This window comes from Chaetodon auriga, chromosome 12, assembly GCF_051107435.1.
Source record: "Chaetodon auriga isolate fChaAug3 chromosome 12, fChaAug3.hap1, whole genome shotgun sequence".
Lineage (NCBI taxonomy): Eukaryota > Metazoa > Chordata > Actinopteri > Chaetodontiformes > Chaetodontidae > Chaetodon > Chaetodon auriga.
In genome coordinates, this window is record NC_135085.1 from 11,543,732 (window position 1) to 11,570,000 (window position 26,269).

Genomic DNA, 26,269 nt, shown 5'->3' on the forward strand with positions numbered 1-26,269 from the left:
AGTTTTAAAAAGTTGACAGTGTCAGTTGGGTACTGATTGCTCTCAGGAAATGCTTTCCTCCAGCAGCTGACCCTGATGCCTACTCGGACACTTCAGCAGCGTGGATACGTGTTGAAGCGAGAGCTTGAGCGTGGGTGCTCCGTTTGAGTGATATTACAAATGATTACATAATTAAACACATAAGTACTTTGGTAGCAATGGTGTTAAATGACTCATTTTAACAGGAACCCATAAGGAGCTTCACTTTGCCAACAAACATTTGTGCAAGAAAGTGCAAAACAATGTGGTTAATTCAGCTGAGACGGCTGCAAAGTTGGAGAATTATGTCCAGTAGCTGCATGCTGTTCTGTAGCTCTAACTGTTTGAGCGATGTTTGACTGTTGTGTATGAATAAACACTGTCACGTCGGAGTGCTTTTACTCCTGGTGTACCCCACAAGCTGAATGCATTTGCCTGCATCACAATTTTTACCTCGGCCATGTTGGAACTGCATCTTCTCTTCATCCGGGTCCTGCTTGGCTTTGATATATCCACAGTGCCTGAAAAAGAAATGCACAGCTAGATTATGATCCTGTGTATAAACCGGTGCACTGTATATACACAGTATGGACCACACATATACCAATACAGCTTTATAGCACGTCAGTGGGAGATAACACACCCTTGAGTGTGTACGTGCAATTGCACACAAGTGTTTGATGTATTAAATCTATGATATTTCCAGGGAAAACGTGCACACTGCTACACTGTGCACAGCCAAGAGCTGTTTGTATGAACAACTAGATATTTCCTTTTGTCTCTACACACCCACTCCGCCGTATCAGACAAGGCTGGTGGGAAAAAATGTTTCTTTTCCTCTTTCTCATTGCTTCTTCCTGTCAATTCCACCTTTCCCTATAAGCTGGTATGCCTGAGGTTGATTGAATCATTGTGTGTGTGTGTGTGTGTGTGTGTGTGTGTGTGTGTGTGTGTGTGATAGATATCCCTATGGAGGCAGATCTGTGCATAAAGCACAGCTCTCTTTATGGACCCCTCTGGCTGTTAACCACTGCCTTCAATATGACCATGGGTCGCACACACAAACACACACATCTATGCCCTTTCTTTTAGTATACCCCCCCGTGCACACATGCGCACACCCTGCAGTGTGGGTCAGTCCACCGATCAAGACAGAGTATTGACAAATTGATCAACTCCATCCTGCTGTCCAGCTGTGAGGAAGTGTTGAACTTATTCTGTTTTAGAGACCTCACAGGGGGATGCTGCTAGTGTGTGTGTGTGTGTGTGTGTGTGTGTGTGTGTGTGTGTGTTGTGGGACGTTGGGAGTCACTGTTTGTGTCACTGTATTTTCTTTCCACTTTGTTGAGCTGCAGCCTCTAACAGTGTTTAACAGTCCTAATCACCCAGAACGCTGTCTCTGAGATTTACTGCTCTTTTAAATTCAGCACAAACATTTTTAGGACAAAAAACATAAAACTTAACAGCGGTTTCATATAACGAGGTAGTGAGCACAACAGAAATACTACATGGCCTCTTCTCCCTTTTCCCCCTCACGCAGGTAAAGCAGCAGCCAGTCAGTATGTCTGTCCATCACTAAGATGAATTGATTTGGGCTCAGAGCCAAGAGTAGAGTGGGAATCAGCAGCACACACTGTACATGACTTAAGGAAGCAGAGAGAAAGGGTGGCCGAAAACCAAGATTTCATAAAGATGGGAAAAGTTTGACAAAAATAAGAGGAATACTGAGTGGAAAACTGACAGAGTAAAGGGTTGTGACGAAGAATGAGAGAGAAAGACGGGGTCTCTATGCTCAGTAAATCTCAGTCATTTGGTGTTTAATCCTTGTGTTGATTTTACACAGCTGAATGCATGGTATAACCCAGACATCAATAGGCTGTCTTGGGAATACACACACGCACATACACACACATGGGTAGAGACTGGTTGCTGGTATTTGGGGATAAAGAGGAGGGGGCATAATGTTCTTCTGAGAGGGGAGTTGGGCCCCACCTGGTTATCAGCTGGGCTCAAGCCAGTCAAACACCAAGGGACTATCATTACCCCCCTGACACACACTCTCTCACACACACACATACACACTCTCAAACACATGCACACACACACACACACACACACACACACACACACACACACACACACACACACACACAGTGCTTTGGGGCATGTGTTTAGAACATATGGGGAATGGGGACATGGGTCACACCTCTGCTCCAACTGTGATAATCCCGTGGGGCTACACACACACACACACACACACACACACACACACACACACACACACACACACACACACACACAACCACACACACACACACACACACACAACCACACACAGTTCTGCAAAACACTAAAACCCACATCCAAAACACTTCTCCATCACTGGTGGATGTGTATCTTGTCTCCATGGGTGCATGGCTGCATATGTGAGTGTGTGTCTGATGGGAAATGAACACATTTCCATAGTAATTACAGAGCGACTCATTTCTCCTCTTCAGTTAGAAGTGTCATGAATCATTAGTGCTGCAGTCTTAAACATGGCACAAAATCTGACATGGCTGTGGCTTTGTTTCCCCCGAACAGCTGTGTCTCTGTGTGTTTGAAATAGATATTTTATTTATTGCCTTTGAGTAAATACAACTGACCTGTAATTCATCTATGAACAGCTCTGGAACTAGTCTCTGGAGGACAATGTGGAAGCCATTTTCCTGATGCCACGGGTATCTTTTTAACATTTTTTATTGGGTTGTCACATTTGAAAGTGGTAACATGTGGCCGTAATACAAAAACTACAGAACAAATTGCTGTTACAGGGTAATCACACATCTACATGCACTATTCCCATCTGCAGTTATGTTTGAACAGTTAAGCTGCTTGTTGTAAATGGTCCACTTTTCTCACTTTCATCAAAAGTATTCCCTTTGAGTCGCCAACTTCTTATGATAGCCTTTTGCTGGCTGAAGCAATATTTAATCATGTATTAGCCCCTTCTTTGTGTAATCTCTTCAAGGTACATTACAGAAAACACATTGGAAGTCAACCCTGTTTCCTAAAAAATATGTTTAAAACAACTGATATGCATTAACAAACATGTGCTGGCAATAATTGGCCTTTTTCTATCTTTCTATGAGTAACCATCATCTGATTTTGTGTCGCACGCAGCATGAGTCTGTGGACAGCTGGGCGAGTTTGTTCCATTAACTGATCCGCTGGGAACAAATACTGAAAATTAGTATTGTTCTGCACATTTTTGATGAATGGCAGCGGTAATTGCTAAGATGACTGACAAACACATTTCCCGTGACTGCTTCGACATAAAAGTCAACTCATGTTCCACCAGTTAAATACTTTTAATGTGAAGCTGCCACGGTTGGACATGGTCTGTTTGCATGAGCACTAACTTAATACAACATTTTCCCCTGGAATGTGGCCACAGCCACGCAGTTCATACTAATGCAAGTATATAAATATTGCAATACATTGCAATTCATTATGGGCCATAGGCTCAATCACTGTTGTGTGATAGTGCCCTAATTTATTTATTTAATTTAAATGAGATTATTTAAATGAAAATCTTGGAGACTGTCACTTTAATGTTTCCAAATGTTGCCAGTACAAAATTTGTGCAGGACTGTCACACTTCCTGTCTCAGAATGGTCAGCGTTTGTAATCCAGGCAACTACATGCATATTTCCTCCAAAAAGCATTTAGCAAAACAACTTAGAAATATATATAAAGAGTATTTTGTAGGAGATATGGTTGTGGAATTGCTTTTATGATTGTATGTATTAGTTACCCAAAATGGCAGAAAGCGTGGTTATAGGCACCAGGTAACCATGTGCAGAGGCTCGTTGACTGCTATTGATTTGGATGCCTCACTATGAGCATTCATAGACTCCTGAGCTGGAACAGACTTCATAATGAGATACAGTAGTCCTCCTGCATTGCCACGAGCTGCTTCTTTATGCTGCTGTGCTGCAGTGTGAAGTTAGCGCTATCTGTCACTGTGGGAGGAATCATTGTTCCATTTAGCTGCCATCCAATTGCACTATACTCCGCCGTTTCATACAGTAAATGCTACCCCACAAATACAAACACACGCACGCACGCACACACAGTTGTGCAGTCACGCAGATTTAAAGTACACACACCTGCACCAATCACGCAAAAACAGCCACGTTAATGGACTGCGATATCACTATCACACCCGGGCCCTCACCTTTCTCTCTGCCTCTCTCTGTTCCACTTGACTGAGGACAACAGGCTATCCCTGTCCTCCAAAGCCACACACTTCGCATTTGCATATCAATTTACTTTTTAATATAATACTCTGTCACTCGAGACCCATTTGTCATTCTGCTACCAAGCTTCCACCTTCATAGAACGCCATCCATATATTATCGTTGTCATAGCCCCTCCCCCGTTTTCCTCTTTCTTCCTCTCACTTGCTGCCCTTTATCTCTCTGGGGTGTTATATTCTTTTGTAATTCTTCCTTTAAGTGAAAACATTCCCTTGTCCAATATCCCTTATTCTTTTTTTCTTCCTCCTACTTCCATCCATTTATCCGCCCCCAACAGGCCCCGTCCTCTACTCTCTTTTTCTTTGTTCTGTTTTTTGATAGAAAGAACGGACAGTAGGAGCTAGAGAGAGAGAGAGAGAGAGAGAGAGAGAGGTGGAGTGATAGATGGAAAAAGAGAGTGCTGACAGGCAAGAACGCACAATGGGGGTCCAAGCCTGCATACCAACTAACAAGCAATCAGATGGAGGGGAAGAGTGAGGGGAGAAGGGGGACGCTGCCATAGGAATAAAAACTTGAAGGTTAACATAAGGGAAGTGAGCAGAAAGCAGGGTGGGGCAGTGTTGTGTGCTGCAACAACAGGAGCTGAGGATGAAGAAGATAAGGGAAGACATGAGAAGACAGAGCACCTAATAGAGAGGGAGTGAGTACGAAGGGAAGCACAAAGGAGAAGTAAAATCTTTACACATGTGCAGGAGCGATGGAGACGTTGAGTATGGGCTGCGTGGATGGGAGGGTTGAGAAGGACAGTGCAACAACAAAGCACGGCACCGTCAGCGTGCAGTAAGAGAAAGAATAAGAGAGTTGATGTTCAGATTAAGAGCCGATGAGGAGTCAGTCAACACTGTGGCTGCAGGACTGAGAAAGAGTAAGAGAGGAAACGAGTCGACTGAACCACCATGCAGCAGTGAACTGGAGTTAAATTAAACATAAAATGAGCTTAAAAACTGCATGGCATATTCTTTCATAGTTTTTACCCACCGAGGCTCAAATCAAGCTGGATTGTATCTCAGCGTGCAGAAAGCCCTCGGGCAGGTCGCCAGCTCATCGCAAGGCGACACACATAGATAAACACACTCAAATTCCCAGTTCAAACAGACGCTTTGGATACTCAGTCCACTTCACAGGTCAACTCACATGACCATGGCATGAAAAACATCATGTTATCATGCAGTTTGCTTCACGACATTTTGCATATTTATGTGAGGGAAGACATGAACAGCCCACCTGCACCTGGCCAATATCACTTTAGCATTTTAATACTTAATGTATTTATAATTCATTTAACGTTTATTTTTTTTATATTCCTTTCTCTAATTCTTATTTGACTCATACTTCTAATCATTGCACACGCTCCTTTTTCAATAAAACCTAAAGTCAGTTGTCTGGTGGGCCGCGTCCTGTGTGAAAACACACTGTGAATCAGCCTGACTGTATAATCTCATTAAAGGTTTACAAAATGTGTGACAAAGCAGGCTGCTTCCTCTTTCCTGATATTGTCACTATTATGCCAAGTCTTCATTTATTGGTCTATTAGCCTCAAGCTCTATTGCTGCTTCCATTTCCCCCTCAGTCTAACTCCAGGCTATAAAGAGTGAGAGACAACATCTACTGCACTGAGTTGCACTGATTTGTGCCTCCTCTGATAATTAAAGCCGGTGCTCAGTGATTCTGCTGTCGTTTTAGTTTGCCGGGGCCGCTAAAGCTTGACGGCGCAGTGTGGAATTAAGAGAATGACCCCTGTCAGATACAGATGGGGTAATCACATCACACAAACGCTCCTGTATTCTCTGATATAATGTATTTAAAGCCGTAACAGCCTGCAGTTCACAAAAGTTCTCTTAAAAAAGTGTTAGCTCAGCCACTACAGAGAAAAGAAGAAAGGAAGCAAAATGTATGGAGGGGTGAGGATGTGAGCGTGTGAAGCAGAGAAACTGAGGAGGGTGCGGACGGGTAAAGCAACACAAAGACGAGGGAAAGAGCGGGAAACAGGAAAACAGACGGAGCGCAGTGACAGAAGACGCATCCAAAGAGGAGATCAAACGAGGGGAAACTCTGGCAGGACAGACAGGATAAAAAAAAAAAAAAAAAAAGCATGATCGCGCACTAAAGGCAGAGAAAGAGAAGAAAGTGAAAAAGGTAAATATGGATGGTGGAATAACCTTGAAACACAGTTGGACAAAAGAAACAGTAAAAAAAAGTTGTTTGTGGACGACGATGCATCGGTGTCAGGAGAGATGAGAGGCGGTTTGACTTCATGTGAGTGAATAACCTTGGACTAATGCTGACCTGAGATGTGAGGAGAGCTAATAAAGCATGTGCGGTTGTGAGCAGCGTGGTATCGCCCAGGTTGTTTTTATATGACAGGCCACCGTTTATAGGATTAGAGGCCCGGCTGCCGGCTGGATGACGGGAGTAGAAACCGATAGACTCTGTGACAAGGAAGAGTCAGAGGGGATCATTCATACAGAGTCATACCATGTGTTCTTCCTTCTCCTTTCATTTACTCTCCTCTCCTCCCATTTCCTTTCCTTTCATTTATACTCCTTCTCTTTCCTCTCCTCTCCTCTTTCATTTCCTGCCCTCCACATTATTTTCCCACTGCTAATCAGAATGACTAGAAAAATGGAATCAGTAAATCATTAGTCACCCCTCCAGCATGACACAATGAAATGACACATCTATCCTCCTTTCTCCACCACCCCCTCTCACCCAACCTCGCACACACACACACACACCCTGCTGTGGGTATCTGCTCTCATCATTACTCATGATAATGGTGATTCCATTTAATGTCAAGCTATTAAATAAAAAATAATTACTGGGAATGAAATCAATGGATTAAATTCACTCTCATTATTTCACAGCAAAATTAAGCCACGTTCACCGAGCTGAAAAACAAAACACGTTCACTGCCTGGGTGCTAATAAACTATAAGTATAATAAAGGCTGATTGTGGATAATTAATTAAGAGTCAAAACGGCATGACAAAAAAACAAACTCTGACAAAAAGTCTGGGTGATGTAACGAGTAAGATTTCTTCTTCTGGCTGCCTCTGTTTCTCTCTCTCTCTCTCTCTCTCTCTCTCTCTCTCTCTCTCTCTCTCTCTCTCTCTCTCTCTCTCCATCTTGGTCGTGTCTGGCACCGGCTCAGCATTCTCTGACCACAGCGTAAAAAGATTTACTCAGCTCTGGCTAATTATTAGGAAGGGGAAATGATTAGCTGAAGAGTTATGACTAATAAATCTGTCTATGTTTCATTAACACCCTGTTTGGAAAAATTTCATTTAGCTCCCGCTCATTAAAGAGAGTGGTAATGAAAGGAGAGGAGAGGAGAGGAGAGGAGAGGAGAGGAGAGGAAAGGAGAGGAAAGGAAAGGAAAGGAAAGGAAAGGAGAGGAGAGGAGAGGAAAGGAAAGGAGTGGGGGAGAAGCAGGGAGGTCGAGCTGGGCAGCGGTAATTGGTGTAATGTGGCACAATTTTTAACAACCTGGTGAAAAGGTCAAATGAGAGAGGATGGAAAGAGAGAGAGAGGAAGAAGAAGAAGCATGTCATCTGTATCATTAAGTGAAGTGTATCTTTATATTTGCTAACAGATCAGCGTGAAACTAATTCCCCTAATGATGCTACTACACCGACACGACTTGATTAGGTCATGATCGTAACATGTCTGTGCATGTGTGTGTGTGTGTGTGGAGCTGACAAATCTATTCAAGTGCACTATAAACTTTAAAACCGCAACCAAAAACAGTTTTGAATTTGTCTGATGTTTATAGGACATTTGATCAATCCCACCGCAACATCTGCTCATTTGCATAAAGCGTGTGTGAAACAGTTCTGCACCTGCGGCAGCTAGCTGCTGTTACTGCACTGTTTGCAAGCTACTTTCCAGGCATTCTGCAGACAAAGCTGTATTCAGCTACACCCTACAGCTTAGCTGCATTAATCGAAAGCACCAGCATCCAAGCAACACATGCAAATCTGTCTAATGACATTACACACGCATCATCATCATCATCATTGTCACATCTATGCACACACACACACACACACCTCACCGTACTGTTTTGTCTCATATTGGTACACACAGAATCTCATGGCAGCCAAGTCATTATTAGTGCTATTATCAAGCAAACAGACCGACACCACCCACAGCGAAGGGAATGCATTGGCTGATTTCTACCTCCAAATTCACCATAAGTACCATTTGGCAAACGTGGGTCTATTATTGGTGCCTTTGTTCCTGATTTTATTCTATTTCCTGTTTCTTTTTATGTTGTGGTTGAAGACCACGCGTTTTCTCTGCTTTCCCACATCCAAACTAAAAAACACTCTCTGACTTTTCTTACTTATAGCCTTTGGTGTTTTTAATTTCAATTTCTCACAACTCCTTCGAAATCCAAACACGTAAGAGCGCGCACACACACAGACACACACAGACACACACACACAGACACATGCACACACAAACATTTTTGAGCCGCATTACACTCAATTAGTGTTCTTCGGTTTCTCACAAGCCTCTTTCTCTCACTAGCTCTTAACTTGCTCGCTCCTCTCTCAACAGCATGTTTTCATCAGCACATGCTCTCCCTTTTTTCTCCCATCCTTCCTCTGCTCTTTTGTGTCATTAAGTTTTTAAGAATAACCCTGGGCTGCACAACAGATGCTGCGGAGGTAAAAGAGCTTACGCGCACAAGCGTGCACATCAACAGGACGTGCTATTGTGTTAAATAGGCAGAGCTGTTACCGCTCTCTATTAGTGAGACCGAGAAGTCTTTCTATTAGAATCAGCCACATTATAATGACATCTCACTTTCCTTGCCTGGCTCTCTCGGCCTTTCACTCTTTATTATTCGAAACTCTCCTTAGAAAAGCTTGTTTTTCCTCCAATACTAGCCTTGCGATAACAGCCTGTGGAAGGTTTTCTTTTCTTTTTGTTGTGGATGAAAACTGAACCACCCTGCAAGATAGTGATCAATAGCTTTCTGTTTGATCTTACCTCTGTGCAGAAAATAACAATAAGTCTGGTTTAAGTTACAACTTATTTTTGCACTAAGTATCCAATTGATCACTTCTTATTATTTTAAAATTTTCAGACATTTCCTTGAACAGATTGCGGCTCTTGACTCCCTGCGGAATATCTCCAGCTCCGACAACAGATGTACTCCATAAAGACAGACTTTGAGACACATAGCAGATGAGACCACTTAAAAAAAAAAAAACAACAAAAAACAGGCGTCACATCGATGGAACAACTTCACGCTGCCTTCTCACCAAAACTCCCACATTAAAAACACGAACGCCGAAAAACACACGGGAATCTGGCACATAACCAAAGCCTGCGGCGACTCAGAAAAGAAGATGGTCGTGAGGCTGGAGAATCATTAAACAGCAGACAAAACAAAGGAACACGCACACATGCACGCACAGATGCTGCGAGGCAGAGGCAGTAACATGTTTAACAAGGAGCGAGAGAAAGTGAGGACTGAAGGGGAGAGCGCTTTCTGAGCGAAAGGCCATCTGCTGAATCCGTGGCAATGCCAGTCGCTTGCTAGCTTCCCATCGCTCGCACCTGCCAGCCTGCCAAAGCACCCTCAGGAGGACAAAAGCACCAACTTCACACGCAGACACACACTCACACGCATATACTCGCGGAGCAATAATGGCACGCACACAGCAATAACTGGTGTGATTTGTCAGCGTCGTGCTGCGTCTGAGGAGCTTTCGACGTTTTTTCATGTTTTCCCTCCTGCGGTAACAATAGCATAACAGCACTTTATTAAACGAGAACAGGACAGAACAGAATGGCCTGCAAATCAGCCCGTTTATGAGGCATAGCTGTTGAGTAGCCTGCCAGCAAAGGCTGCAGGGAGTGTGTTTGTGCCTCTGTGTGTGTGTGTGTGTGTGAGTGAGAAAGACAGAGAGACTATATGAGCATAGTTATTTTATAGTTCAGAGTGTTCGGGATTGTGGATTCAATAGGCAAACTAGGTGTAAAACAAGAACAAAAAAAAAGCTCTCTTGCATGTCTCTCCAGTCTAGCGATTATTGTGGAAATGATTTAAACAGCTGGCATTTAGGGAGAAAAGGAGCCTTATAAATGTCTGGTGGGAAATCATTTCAACCCTGGCTGACTCTCAGTGTCAATTTCAATTCCAATTTAATCATTGTCCACATTGAACGGGTCTCAGCAAATACATCAGATTCTCGATACATTACGGGAGGGGGGGGGGTTTCATCCAAATGTAAATTTCAAGAACGGAACAGGAAATGAAAGCTGAAGAGCCAAAGACGAGGCAAAATGAAGAGAAAAGCAGAAGCGGAGAGAGCGCTGAATGGAGTGAAAAGAGACCAGAGATAGAAAGAGGAATGGACTGATTGAAGGATAAGACGGAAGGTTTGATAGATGAAAGAGAGGGAGGTATGTGCATCAAGAGAGGAGAGAGATCAATCCTTATTTTTAGATTTCTCCCAGTTCGTCCAAAACCTGAAGTATGACACTCCTATTGCACCTAACAGTGCAATCGCCCACCCATCATCTCTCCTACCCGTCCTCCTCCTCCGCGCTCAAACACTCTCATAATCTACCTTTTCATCTTCTGCTCCTTGCACCTCTCCCTTCTTCCCATTGTGCCGCTGGCTCTCCTCCTCCCTCCATCAATCCCCTTTTTCTAGCCATCTCTCTCAAGCCTCCTCCTCTTCTTCTTCTCTATCTTTCACACCGTCTCAAAATGTAGCTCTCCAGTGGCAACAAACATATTTCAGATGTACTTTCTCCCCCCTCCTCGCTGCAGTCTGTCATTCCCTCTGCCTATGTGTAATACGCTCTCATTTAATCCTCCACTTGTGTCTCTCCTTAACTTTGCTTCTGTCCATCTTTCTCCCCCCTGAGCTCTCGCTCCCTCGCTCTTGTCTCTCTAGTGATGCCGCTTTGATCCTTGCCTCCTTCCCTGGTTACAAACACGGTACGCGTTCCACCTATGCACGCGCATTTTGACAGATGATGTTTAACAGAAAGCAGTAATCAACCCCACTTCCTCCCAAGCGTCCCCACCTCTAAATGGAGGAAAGATAGGTGAGGCAGAGTGAGAGAAAGAGGAACAGAGAGAGGCCTGAAATTGATGTGAGTGCATCGACCCTTCAGTAAAACCTATTTAACACCTCCCCAGCCTGTAAAACCTGATTAGTTGAGTGTGTGTTTGTGTCATCATGTGTGCTCATGGCACACTAACAGGTTGTTTTGTTTTTTACAGACACAACCTCATAATTCCCCCCGATTAAAAAAAATGATGTGTTCCCATTGCCGTGTGTGTGTGCGTGTGTGCGCGTGTGTGTGTGCGCACGCCATGCAGGACAGTCTCCACTGATTACATCGCTCCTAGTCAATAGTGAATAGAGCACTCAGCCTGATAAGCAATCACCTGAATCAATACTAATGTTTTTAGCGTGTGTACATCAGTGTGTGCATGTTTGCATGCGTGCGTGTGTAGTTCTTAACATGTGGCTAATCTAGTCGGAGCTCATAGAGGATAAACATTTAGTTACAGGCATGGTAAATCACAGCCTGTCATCCCCTTTTTCTCCTCTCCTCTCCTCCGCCGTTGTCCCTTTCTTCGTCATCCAAAGAGCCCACTCCTAACTCCGACTTTCATCTTCTCGCCTCTCACCAATCAGCATTCTTTTATTTTCCTTTCTCCCTCTCATCTCCTTCTCCTCTTTGGCCTTCTTTGAGACGGAGCATTAACTGCAACCTAACCTTCAAAGAGAGCGATCATAGAGAGTCCGTGCTCCTCACATACAGAATCGCACAGCCTTTAGTTAGGCTTCGGCAGCAGTGTGTAAATGTCAAAGATGGAGGCCTCGCTTTGGCACACCCACATGTAATCCCTCAGAGAGAGGCACAGAGATATGAAGTGAGACCAAGAGCGAGATTCTGCTCAAGTGTGCGTGTGTGTCAACCATTACACGTTCATGAATGCACACACATATGACACACGAGCCTATAGCACACTGAACATGTGCAGACGACCTTCGCGTCTCTTGTTTTAACCCCTACCTTCCGCTGACAACGAAGCAAGTCACCAGGAAGATGAGGAGGACGATTCCCCCAGCGATGGACACAGCCAGAATCGTGGACTGGTTAGGGTCCCCGATAGCGAAAACATCTGTATAGGAGACAAAGGGAACACAGTGGATTAATAAACAAACGCATGAAGGAGGATGGAGAGATGCCGGGGATGTTTTGTGCAGGAGGGAGGCGAGGGGAGAGGAGATGAAGGGAGGCTACTAGGAGTGGAAAAAAGACAGCAAGGTGAGTGTGGCGGGGGGAAAGAGGGACAGAGAATGAAATATGATAGCAATAGAAAAGGAGATAAAAGACAGAGGCTGAAGGAGAGGGAAAAAGAGAGCGGCAAACGAGTAAAAGAGAGCGAGGGGAGGTGGATGGAATAGTAAGTAAGGTCCTTGATGAAAAGCGCTCTCCCTGTCTGCATCGCCTATGAGGGTATGAGAGTGGATGTGAAAGCCATTCCCATTCGGCCACGCTGTCCAAATGGATATGTTAACATCGCACATAACAAGGCTGCTGCCGAGAACTTTCTGCAAAGATGCATCGATTTTTACGCCACACCAATCGAGCCATTACTCAAAACAAATACCCCATTTATCTGGCTTAGCTAAGCATGAGCGGACACGTGTGTCTGTGCGTACGTATATGTGTGAGTGTATGTGTGTGTGTGTTGAAGAGGCAAATTAATGCCCCCAGGCAGGCGCAGATAAGCATCGATCTCCTCTTTACTGCCGCACACATACACACCTTTCTTTGGCAATTGATAGAATTGATCTGATTAGATAACCTCGATATGACTGCGACAGGGTCGGCTGAATCTGACAGATCCTGTATCTCACGGTGCTGAACTTGAAAGTGAACCTGCTGTTTGAGGGCTCAGTAGCAGCTCTGTTTACCAGCCACCTGGATCGTGAGCTCCAGACGGTGTCACAACCTTTTTTACAGTCACATAACTCGTTGCAGGACAGAAATAGAAATGCTGCTTTGAATTCCTTTTATTGATTATTGAATGATAAGTAGGCTAATGTGGGCCTGTTGTATGCTAGAAAGACAATCCATAGCACAGTGCCATACATTAACTGATTTATCCCCCTCCGCCTGCCCATCTGGGAATCAATGTTCACTTTGAAGAGCACATTATGGGGCCTCTAAAGCAGAAAATCCTAGAGCACATAATGAAGCGATAATGAAAGTGGATGACAGCAAACAAAGGAGAAAACAGTGGACGAGTGACAGGGAGCTTGAAAACATCATGTGGGAGATGCAGCGCTGTGAGCACCGAGCTGTTTGTGAGGTCTGGCCCCTCTGGCCTGGATCGAACCTGGCATAGATTTCTCCTTTGTGTCTCATCCTCTTTTTTCTCAAAATTGAAGTAATGTAAGCGGTCAGTCTCCTTGAAGCAGAACAAGAAAACAAATCCCGCTCTACGTAGATCACTGGTAGAGAGAATCGAACCAGTCTGAAAATCATACAGGTGTTAAGGTGTCCAGTCGCCTGATGGCTACAATAATATCAAAGACGCTCTGTGTTTTTGTTCCCTGTCTGTTGAATTCATGCTTGTTATCATGAGCTTCTTCTTCCTTTAGATTTTGCTTTTTCGCCTTTTTACCTGATGCGCATTCAAGGATACTGTCTGCGTCAGATATGTACAGTAGATGACAACCTGTGAGGCTGCTGAGCTTTTTCTGTCTGACAACGGAGCTGAAGAAGCAATTCAGATGAAAAGTGAGCTGTTCTGCAACCATCCGGTGGATGGATTTAAACTGCAGGAGGCATGAATCAGACTGTTACTGTACTGTATAATACATCAGTACTCTTTGCTCTGCAGTTAACCTGTGTCCTTTTTGTTCACCTGCACCATTCACCTCTAATTTGGATTTGTGAAATCCAAATATGAAAACCACAGGGACATTTTAAAAAGAGCAATATACATGAAGAAATGGCAATTAAAGGAAAACTAAAATTAGTAAAAACATATTTATTATCCATCCCTTTACCTTCGTGGCTAGTTTCCAGTTCGATCTCTCCACCGTAGCTCCCGTAGCCCCCGTCGGTTCGAGCCCTGACCCTGAACACATAGGTGGTCCCCGGCTTTAGCCCGTCCACTGTCATCATGTTGGAGCGCGTCTTCAGGACTGTGTAGTTCTGCTCCCGCTGATTCTGAAGTAGAGGAAAGAGCAAAAGGAGAGGACTGCATACTGAGTTCAGTGGATAACATTAAGTGTCAGAGAAACAAAGGGACTGTGGATAAAAAAGGGGCTAAAATTATACTCTGAAGGGTTATATAAAGAGCAATGGACTGTGGTATTGAGAGAGACAGAAAAAAAAAAGTCTGAAAATAATAGAAAACTCAAATGATTAAATTTAAATGTCTCCAGGGGCCACATACACCTCAGTGAGTTTTCATTTGTTTATCACTGGACCATTTGGTCACATTTATACATGAGTGTCTGTCAACTCCCAAATCTTATCCTCTTTACACTTTAGGGCAAAATGTGGTTACTCAAGTCCCGCTCCACATCGCTCCTCCAAGGTGTGTGTGTGTTTGTGTGTGTGTGTGTGTGCACTTACAAATATATGTGTGGGAGGATGAATAAAAAATAAGTGTGTCTGTCAGTAAGCTGATTCCCTGCAGAGAGGCTGATACTCCACCTAATGGAAGACACTCTACAACACGGATTAACACTATTTTACTGCTAATGCCTGCCAACACACACACACGCACACACACACACACACACACACACACACACACACACACACAGAGGCTTAATTTCATCACCTTGCCCATGTTTTACGAGGTTTGTTCGACAGATGTGTGGTTAATTGGCTTGGTGTGAGCAGTAGGGGAGACGTGAGGGATATGGCAATGGAGATAGAGATAGATTGGAAGAAAGAGAAAGAGAGAGAGAGAGAGAGAGAGAGAGAGAGAGAGAGAGAGAGAGATGTTTGTGATGAAAAAGTCATTACAGACGTGCCCTAAGGCTAAACTCATGTCCTATGAGCCTTACTCAGAGTTATTGCTGTATGCTAAATATGAAGCTACAGCCAGTAGCGGGTTAGCTTAGCATAGCACAGAGACAGAAATCAGGGGGGAATCAGTGAGGACGACTCTGTCTAAATGTGCTGAAATCTGCCTACCAGCATCTCTAAAGCTCACCAATTAACATTTTATACATTCTTTGTGAATCTATGAAGGAACCAAAGCACAAAAACAAAAATCTTCTGTTTTACGGGGGGTTATGTGCCCGACTATTTCTTGGCTGGGACCAGCAACTTCCTGGAGTCCCCACTGGTTGCCTGGCAACTGGTTTCAATCAAGATATAATCTGGAAAATAGCACCTCGTATTGCAGATTGACGTTTTCACGTTCTGGTTTTTGTACAGATTAAAGAAACCGGATTTAATGTATTAATTTGTGATCTTCAGAGATGCAGGCAGGTGGATTTTTTTTATCTTTGGACGCCACCTGTTTCCCCTTTTTTCCCCAGTGTTTGTGCGAAGGTAAGGTCTTATCTGACTCTCTGTAATAAAGGCCTGTAAAAAAATGACAACACAAATAAACTGATCTTCATGTGTAAAACTGGTGATGCGCCCCTTTAAAACTGCATTTGTGTGTGGTCGTGTGTGTGTGTGTGTGTGTGTGTGTGTGTGTGTGTGTGCATGTGCGTGTGTCTCTCTCACCTTCTCATAATAGATGACCTCATACTCCACTATCGCTCCGTTGGGTCTCTCTGGACCCTGCCAGGCCAAAGTCACACTGTCCTTGCTCCGCCTCTCCTTCAACACTACGCTCACTGCAGCAAACAAAGAAGAAGAAGAAGAGAAAGTATGAGCAATAAAGAGAGAGTAAAGTTCAACGAGATGTTTAAAAAAAAAAAAAAAAAAAAAAAAAGCGTGAAAAGAGGCTGCGGGGGCGAGGAGAGAGATTTCAGATGGATACCTACTGTGCTATAATGAGAAGACCCATATTTGAATCATGTAATTTTGCTAATGAGAGAGCTTACAAGGTGTTTTTCTACATGTGTGATCACAGCATTCTGCGATGTGTGTATGTGTGATGTGAGTGTGTGTGGTGTGATCTACTTGTGTTAGTGTGCAAACCCCAAACCCTGCGACTTCCTACCCAGCTCTCCCACTTTAGGGCACATGTTTGTGTGGGTTGAAAGAGTGCATTTGCTTGTGCGTGTGTGTGTGTGTAAATGTGAGTGCTTGAGACATACTGTAGTAGAGAGTAGCACATGTGACATGTGGGGATCTTAATGAGGTTAACAACCTCCTACACCCCTTTCACCTTCCCCCTGCCTGTTATTACACACACATCCACAGTATGAGGCTGTTAGTCATCAGCACCCTGTCACATGCACTTCTCTTACACAAATTTCCCACAGTCCCACAGAGTGAAAGATGCACACATGATTATATACGTGGAGGCAGAGGTGCAGAGCTGTCATTTTGTGGTATCAGAGTGGTGCAGCACAGCAGTGATTTTACAGTTGTCATGCAAAAGCCTGATACTATTTGTGAGCACACTGCAATCAGGAGACAATTTGTTCTTCCCCAGAGGATTTTGTTTTCTGATCAGCCTTTAAAAGTGGATATCAGTGAAACTCTGCAGAATCCCTTTTTTCTCAAGTGTTTACTGCAATTTAAATCCTGACACCCTGCCACACATAAACAGCATACTGTGAAAGAGCCAGCAAATACGGGTGTTTTCACATCCGTGGTTAAATTTGGATATAATGTGCTCTCACCTGTCTGGGATGTAGTGACATTGATGACCACCGTTCCTCTGGGTGTGGGACTTAAGTCCGACACACCATTCTGGCTCTCCACAGTGAAGCTGTAGTTGGAGTCCGGCTGCAGGTCGGTGACCAGCACCGTGGCTGACGAGAGACCAAACTGTCTGGGAATGAAATGGACGCTGCTACCGCATGGCATGCACTTCCTGCCATCACCGGAGCACTTCCTGCAGTGGAGGCTGTAGGTGATGTCTCCTCGGCCTCCTGTGTCTCTGGGTGGAGACCACTCCAAGGTGACGCAGGTCTCATTCACCGTGGAGATGGGGTTCTCTGGAGCAGATGGAGGACCTGAGGGGAGACAGAGGCAAAAATGTGTGTCTGTTATCCTTCCACGTGCTGCCTTTTCTCATCAAAGGCCTTGCATGTATCCTTTAGGTCTGATGAAAATGTTTGAGTACCTTTAATTAAAAAAAAAAAAAACATTCATTTGAAAGGTATGGCACACTATAACCACAAAACACACACAATCCAAGCATGCAACATGAGCTACATGGTACAAGTCACAGTCTGTCCACTACTGAGCTAACACACCACCTTTTATCAGAGCGAGCTGAAATACTGACCGATGAATATTGTTTTTTTCTCCATGTTCATTCAAAACGTGCATTATGTTCATGTTCATTCCCAAACTTACTGCAGTTTCTATTAAGAACAGAAGTCACATTGATTAAATTAAAAATGAATGAACTGACTCCAGCCAGAAGGTGGACACTTAGCTTGATTAATGAATAGCTATGGAACGGACAGTAATTAAAAGAGCTTGGCTCATTGTAAATGTGACGGTATGAGGATATATTACACTTCCGAAGTCTGAATCCGTCTTTAATGAGGATTCACATGATGTTAAATAGTTGACGCTCGACCGCAGGGAGGTTTTTACCATGTGAGGTTGATAGATGTGACAGTCTCTGTTCACTAGCGTGTGTGCGTGTGGTTGTGTGTGTATGTGCATGGATCAAAGAGATACGATGATAATAATGGAATAATGATCTTTGTTGATAGAGCATTTTTCTAAGCCCACGTTACAAAGTGCTTCACACAAAGCAACAACAAGCCAAGTAATAAAGGACAGAGAGAACTAAACAGCAGCTCAGGGGCATGAAAATGAATATTTCCTATAATAAATTTAGGCATTATAACAAATTAGAGTTTAAATTCAATTAGATTCAGTTTGGGGCCATGTTTGTGTTGGACAGCGGATACCTAACTTGGATGGCGCTCATACACCCCTCGCTTTGCTCTGACGCAGTATAAGATGCTCCTTCCATGGTGTGGAGAGCCAGCATGCATTAGCTATCGGCTTCACTGTTTTTCTGGTTTGTTTTTTGTCTTGTTTCTGTCTGATTCTTAATGAAGCCTGTTGCATTTTAAAGCTGCTGTTTTTGTGGAATCAACACTTCCTGCTTCTGCTTTACGTTAAAGCCTCAAACCAGTAGAGCTCTTTAAGTGGGTATAGAGTCCAGTTTGAGTGACAGACACATGAGTTTGAAGGCATGTTACACACCAAAACCAAAACCTTACTCAGCAGTTTCTAATACAGAGAAGTACAACTCTTAAAAGTTACCACTACGGCAAACATTTTGTTTTTAATTGGGATGATTGAGAGGTAAAATGTAGCAAAATGGCCTTCACATTACAAAGTAATCTAGCAGGAATGTGCCCTGTGATGGATTTAAGTGGCTTCCACATCATCTTGCCAGATGATGTTTTCACCGCATTAACCGCCTTGCTTTGTCGGTGTAGTGGTCGCACTCAAATGAATGAGGGGTCAGGATGGACAGCAGTTTGAGCGAACCACAGACCTCCACCAAGGAAAGCCTTTACCGTGCCATTGCTGCTGTTTTGGAACCACTCTTATGGAAACCACTGATAACGGTCGCTCACAGCTCATTGCGGCGCAAGTATCTCAACCGTATGGAAATCTGGCAGTGGATGGGCATTTGGCCTGACATCTCATCAGGTCCTGGCTGAGCAGTGAGCCCCAGGGGGCCGCCAGCAGAGCCCGGGACTTTCCTGATTAGCCCTCCCAGTTGCAAGCCTTTCTGATGAGCAGGAGGAATGGGGGGAAAGATGGGCGGGGTGATGGAGGCCATGCTGGGGATAATTGAGGCTGTCGGTCATAAATCTCTTGAAAGGGTGTGCTGACTGATCCTGCTAATTCTGTCTTTTTCTTTTCTGTCCCCCCCTTGACCAGGCCACACTTAACTGTCCGTCATCATCATTTCTGCTAATCGGCCTTTTATGACATTTAGATTATATGCCTCTGATAGTCCACTATTTCCCCCGCTGTTCTCTTCTTCGCCCGTGTCTTAAGTGTCATTCTCCATGTCTCTTCATTTTGAGTTCTTTCACCTTGTCTCCTTATTTTCTCATTGTCGCCCTCTCCATCCTCTCCAGTGCTCTTCACCGGCATGTGTGTGCCCATACATATTTGAACGAACCGTTACTCATTTCCCGCTGATAACGCCAACCGTTACACATCTCACCTGCTCCGACGATTAATGAGTGTAATCTACCATAACCCGATAATGGTTTTCGGTATGTGTGTGCATGCTTGTGTGAGCGTGTGTGTGTTCCTCCATTTTTTAGTTCAGTCTCTCTCTCCCACCATGTCACTGTCCTTTCCCACCCCCACATCCCTCCTTATCTCAGTCCATCTCTCTCTGCCCCCCCTCTCTCTGCTCAATCTTTCCTCCTCATTCTTTCTGTTCTCCCCTGTCTCTGTTCATGAGGATGTGGTCTGATTCCCCTTGTGTGTGTGTGTGTGTGTGTGTGTGTGTGTGTGTGTGTGTGTGTGTGTGTGTGTGTGTGTGATGCAGGCAAAGAACAAGAAAAATAATCTAATTTCTGCCAGAGTATCACCTATATCAGTGTTCATCTGAGATACCTGTCGACTGTAACCACACAGCTGACAGACATGGACGTGTGTGTGTTTTATGTATGTATCTCAAGTGTCCAGTAGCAGCTGAGGAAGAGGAAAATGTACGGAAGGATTATAGATGGTAAAATTCATAAATTTAAAGCTGCCATGCAATGCAAATTCTCACCAGAATACATTACAAACTAATTAAATGCAATGTAATCCAATCATTGTTACTTGATGCCGTTTTATGACGAAAATGCAAAAGGCCAAATGCAAATATTTTATTACACAACATGAAAAATGCTTCCAATTGTACGACTGTATTTGTAGCTAATAAGATGTATGTGTGTTGGAGTTTTTTTCCACACTCACGTGTGCAGGCCATGGAGCGCGGGTCTGTCTCAGCCCGGTAGAAACCTTTCTCACAAACGCACTCGACGGCTTGTTCCTGCGGGGACGAGCTGTGAGGAGGACATTTGGTGCAGTAGGCATCTGTGGCTGAAGCTTTGTAGGTACCAGGTCTGCACGCTGGAGTGAGTGAGGAGACGGATAAAAAGGAGGTTAGAAGCTGTGATAAGTCAACCGCACAATATGGATTTCAACAATTATTAGCTGACGTAACATGTTTTTAAAGAGTCAAAACAGCAATACTATAAAGTTAAAGTTAAGCCACTCAATCAAGATCCCATGTAAATGGTCTCTTAATGTTGTATAATGAAAACAAACGTGAAACAAACAAACATGAAATCGTCTTTGTGGTGTAGTCCTGCTGGAGTTTTGACTGTTTATGACTATTTTCCCTTTTCATGCACTGGAGAAGTGTAGCGGTGCCAGAAATCCCAAATCTCCAGAATTGCTTTATAGGATACTTCCAGTTTATTACATCTTGGATATTAGTTTTGTAGATCAATGCTGTCAGCTACCATAACATTAAATTTGCCGAAGTAAGTGCTGAGCTCTGGGAACACAGCAACATTGCTAAAATGTAGTCATGAGGCAACAAATATGTGCAGTCAGATGATCGGACAGGTTTTAAACAAACCTCCCGGGTAGCCAGACTTAATTGGACGAAGAAAAACAGTGAAATCATTTCCCAAACTGCCCATTTTCAGATTTTGATCCAGTGTACCTGCTCCGGTTGTGCGGGCACTCACTTTTTCCTGTTGCAAACTTTTTCAGGTGCATTCAGTTTTACCTCTGAATAAAGTGGCTTGATTAATCCAGCTAATCTCTGCCTGTGATCGCCTGACTGCTGATCTTTCTTGCCCTGTCAAGCTCCCACAGTAATATCATAACTGAAACTACGAGAATAAAACCAAGGTTGTACAGTAATAAACCAGATTTCTCCTTTCAGCCTGGGTGAAAACAGAGGGAGAACAGATACTCATAAAGGTAGAAAATGTTCTAAAAACAGAAAACGACATGAGGACTTTCGCTACAGCCGAGGTACCGCAGATAGATACTGATATGTAGCGTGCAGCACCCACGGCAAAGAACACGAAAACAAAGTTTGATGTAATGCATTGTGACACTGGATCTACGTGAGATCCTTTTACATCAGGCTGAAGGCCCGTATAACCACAGGGCCGTACAGTACAATAACACAGTGCAACAGCAGATCAACTACCATCCCTGTTATATAAGCTTTAGATCTTCAGGCAACCGGGGGAACAAAAATACACAGTCGCAGTCACTGCGATAATCACAATAACATAATATGACTATTGCTACGGCTGTTACAGTGGCTGCATATTAGTCATTATGTGGAGTCATAAAACTGGGGAGGGAAAGCCGTGCTACATCTCAACAGGAGCAGCCTGCTGAAATAGATTGGGGACTTGAATGATTTCCCTTTTGCATCCGAGGCAGTAAAATGGAATTCCTGGCTCTCCCTTTGGTAATCTGAATATAGATTACGCATGTATTTATTTATACATTCATAGGCCTGGTATTCCCATCCTTACATGCCTTTTCTGCCATGGTGGTAAATAGTATTACTGTGTACAAAAACCCATGTAAGGAAAATGAGGGAGTCTCAAAAGCAATTCGATAGATGCCCTGTGTGTGTGTGTGTATGTGTGTGCGTGTGTGTATGTGTGTGAATAGGCTGGATCAATGATGCGACAGAATCCGCCAGGTGCTGATTGCATGTTCGTGTGCCAAGCGCTTGTGTGCGAGGAGGTGTTAAGTATGCGGCATGTGTGAGCGTGTGTGTGAGCTTGCTGATTGCTTGTGCTGGTGGTGAAGGTCACGAATTTAATCAAGCTACACGTCACTCGTCCCAGAAAGGCTGTAAATTATCACACACACACACACACACACACACACACACACTGCACACACATACACGTTCACAGGTACACGCATATGTTCAATGGCGTGGTTAACCTGCGGATAGAGAAATGGAAAAGTGGCCTAAAAGTAGTGTGATTTCTCACTGTGGAGGTAAGTTCTTCCACCTGGACGCTGTGCTTGCTCACATACAGACAGTATTTTTAGGCAAATCATTCATCATAAGGGAGCAAAGTCCACTAGCACAATCCCCAAAAGACCTGAGAGAACACTGGAAAAGGGATGTGTGTGTGTGTGTGTGTGTGTGTGTGTGTGAGTGTGAGTGTGTGCAAGAAAGAAAGAAAGAAATGGAGTGATACTCCCTTTGCTCTCTTTCCTCCTTCCTGTCAGCTTCCAAGGTAATGGGTGCCTATATGTGCTGTGCTAGTAACTGTGTGTGTGTGTGTGTGTGTGTGTGTGTGTGTGTGTGTGTGTGTGTGTGTGTGTGTGTTCCTGTTGGCTGGGCTGTGGGAGCAGGGTGGAAAAGCAGCTTTTCTCCGGGGACGTTTCATCCGGAGAGTCCTGGCTCCGGCCGCTGGCCAGCCACACAGGCACAAAGGACCCCGGCGCTCGAGGACAGACAGGGCGCCCCATGCCAGGCCTGGCGTCCGAACAACTGCCTAATCAAAAACTTTCTGCAAGAATGGCGCCTTGGCTGCCTCGAGTGGAGCTTCCCTCTCCTGATCTGCCGTTTTCTGCTCTGCTTTTCCACCTCGCTCTCGCTCCAGAGTCCCCCTTTTCCCTTCTCTCCCACTTTTCTTGCCTGTTGTTTCTCTCAAGCTACTCACCGTGTCTGCCCCATGGGAAATGTGTTACTTGACTTGGTTCCCTGATGATTAATGATTTACCATAGATATGAAAAAGGGACAAGAAGGCTGAGGCAGTAAGACAGTGCTCACATAAACATACACTCACACACAAAGCAGACGCACAGGAGCGCAAAAGTTTAGTCACAAAAACTATGTTGTAGAACTATGAGCGAACTCCAAATTTGCTTCAAGGTAATGGCTGATAGTGCTGTTCAGTATATAGGGAGCGTGTGTGTGTGTGTGTGTGTGTGTGTCTCTTCTAAAGACAAAGAGTGGCCTCAGATCCAGTGTCTTATTAAATATTCATATGGTCACCAGAGAGACTTAGTGTATTTATGCCAATCGATAGCTCTTAGATATGATATAGTACTGCTACTCAAGACACACCCTCAGTAACCACGCACTGATTGAGAGGGGAACAACCCAACTGTTTCCTCTGGGAAAACACTGCATGAGCTGATTGAGTTTGTCCTCTTCTGTTTTCTATTTCTATTCTGTTGTGCTGCTTTTAGGGGTGCAACTACTTGAATCAATTATAATAAGCCTGTTACAGTTATCTAAGCAAGGATACATCTCGAAAAAGCTGCATTAATCAATATATTTATATCAACAATGGGTGTGATCTGAATGGTGTCACTCGGAGTGATGGACACGCAGAGGATTCTCCCCAGACTCCCCTCAGCTCTGCAGAGCCTTTTAGCATCTCTTAACTCATTGTTTTTGTTCATGGTTTATGGAATTATGATGGCAGTTCTCACTGTTCTTATATTATATATTATATTATTAATGGAGAAAATAATGAAGCAATAATCCATGATGAAAATAATCATTGGTTGCAGTCCCATATAAAACAGTTCAAAATGAGCTCCACATCAACTACAAGAGCAAAATCCTGCAGTCATAGCAGCCATTTTTCTGCATTGAGTATTTTTACTTAAAGTATACATATTATACTGTATACATTCTATGGTCGTCTGTATGTTTAATTACTACTGCAACAAAATATTTTCCCAAATTGGGATCAATAAAGAAGCAGTCTAAAGTCTAAAGTCTATCTAGTCACATTTTCCTGATTATACTCAGATAGCTTCCTTTTACTTAAGTAACATCTTTAAAGCAGGACTTTTACTTGTAATTGAGTATTTTTACAGCATGGTATTGGTACTTTTACTAAACTACAGGATCTAAATTCTTCCTCCACCACTGCATAAAACAAAGAGAAGCAGCAAATCCTCACCTGTCAGACGCGAGGTAACGTGTGAATGTTCTCACTCGCATTCCTCTGCAAATTTATGCCATAGCATGAAGTGAATGTGATCTATCAGAGGAAGCTGACACAGAGAAGGAAGCCAAAACCAACTGCACTGGCAGAGGTGTAAAGTCTTGTTTTCACACACACACACACACACACACACACACACACACACACACACACACACACACACACACACACAGGCATATGTACTTTTACACATGCAGCCTTTACTGTCGATTTAAGTTAAGTACCGTTGTGGAGTCATGTATAAGTCATGTGTCAGTATGGAGCTGAGTGACTGTTTAAGATACTGGCCCTTCAGGTAGAAACTAGCATACTGAACAAGAACACGCCATGCTTTAGTTAATGCTGTGACGTATGCCGCCATGAATGACACTTCAAATTTCCGGCGTCTTCAGTCTTCAGCTGCACTTCTGTGTGAACAGTTTCGTTAAATAGCTAAAATAAGGTTTAGGAGCTGCTCGTGTGCCTGACAGAAGCTGCTGACTGAAGAGTTTGTGGAATGCATTCAGTTCGTGTTGGAAAGGGCCCGAACCGATTCAGACACACACAGACAAACACGCAAAACCCAACATCTCGTCGTCGAAGTCATTACATTCTAATTACATCCAACCAGGCGGCTGTGTACGTATGCAGAATCACATTAGCTGCACTTTTCTGAATCAAATACTTCCTCTGCCTGGCTGCCAGCCCTCTCCTCTCCTCCACTTCCCTTTCAAATGTTCTTGCTGGTTTAACTGTTAATTGCTCTGTTCTCTTGCTTTCTGTCGCACTTGCTTCAAGTCAAACATTGGCTCCCCGCCGGCTTTACCATAAAGGGCAGAAAGAGGAGAAAACCGTGTGTGTGTGTGTGTGTGTGTGTGTGTGTGTGTATGTGTGTTTGTGGATAGGTGGTGGTGGTGGGGGGGGGGTATAGTGAGTGTGTGTTTGCATGTGTGTGTTCTTTTGAGAGGGAAGTTGTGTAAAGCTTGCTGGCCCAGGGGAGATGAGCTCCATAATGGTCACCATGGCAACAGGCTTTCAAGCTGGAACCCCTCTAGTACCCCTCGAGTGCCACAGCTCCTGGAGCACAGAGCAGCCTGTCTGTGTGTGTGTGTGTGTGTGTGTGTGTGTGTGTGCGCGTGTGTGTGTGTGTTCGTCGGCTACCCAGGCGTTAGTTGAGGCCAGCTACTTAAAAATTGATACATCAAGCGTCAGTGGAGAAATCTGACAAGATTGAGTCTGACGTCCTTTATGGCCACCGGGGTCGCATCTGTATGTGTGCGTTTGTGTGTTTGTGCTCATGCGTACGTACCCGTGAAACATGCTTTCGCTCCAGTTGACATGTTCGCAAGCTAAACAAACTTTAAGTTGCAATTAGGTGTGAAGAAATCATCATTTGCTTACGGGAACTTCACAGTGTTACAGATGTTCATGTAAACATGTCATTTCAATCACTAGATTAACTATACATTAATGTGTGAGGAAGATAAGGCAAAGAGCATGTTTTAAAAGCCGAAGAAGACCTCGACACGTGTGACATTATGAACTGAGAGTGTGTCTGTGTAGTGGGAGTAAGACAGTATGTATGTGTGTGTTTTTGTGTGTGGTTCTGTTTATAGATTGGAGAGCAGGGCAAAATGCATTAGTGTGTGTGCGTGTCTGCATGTGATGGTGGTGATGTGTGTGTGTGTGTGTGTGTGTGTGTGTGGGGGGGGGGGGGGGGGGGGGGGGCGGTATGTGTGCAATAGAGACGTCAGCATCACAGTCCAGCCCCCCGCTGAGAACCTCTAATCCTTAATCGCAGTTCATAACAACCTTTAA

General features: G+C 44.0%; 1 protein-coding gene across 2 annotated transcripts in view; it reads right to left on the reverse strand.

The window, feature by feature from the left end:
• Window positions 1-26,269, reverse strand: part of LOC143329725 (ephrin type-A receptor 3-like) — an 83,784-nt gene that overhangs the window by 19,986 nt on the left and 37,529 nt on the right. For both annotated transcript variants that reach the window (XM_076745747.1, XM_076745746.1), the window contains exons 6-11: window positions 20,423-20,578; window positions 17,140-17,475; window positions 16,070-16,182; window positions 14,383-14,545; window positions 12,374-12,482; window positions 472-539 (exon numbers count right to left, since the gene is read on the reverse strand). In XM_076745747.1, coding sequence (XP_076601862.1) covers window positions 472-539; window positions 12,374-12,482; window positions 14,383-14,545; window positions 16,070-16,182; window positions 17,140-17,475; window positions 20,423-20,578 — 945 coding nt within the window. The remainder of the gene's footprint in view (window positions 1-471; window positions 540-12,373; window positions 12,483-14,382; window positions 14,546-16,069; window positions 16,183-17,139; window positions 17,476-20,422; window positions 20,579-26,269) is intronic.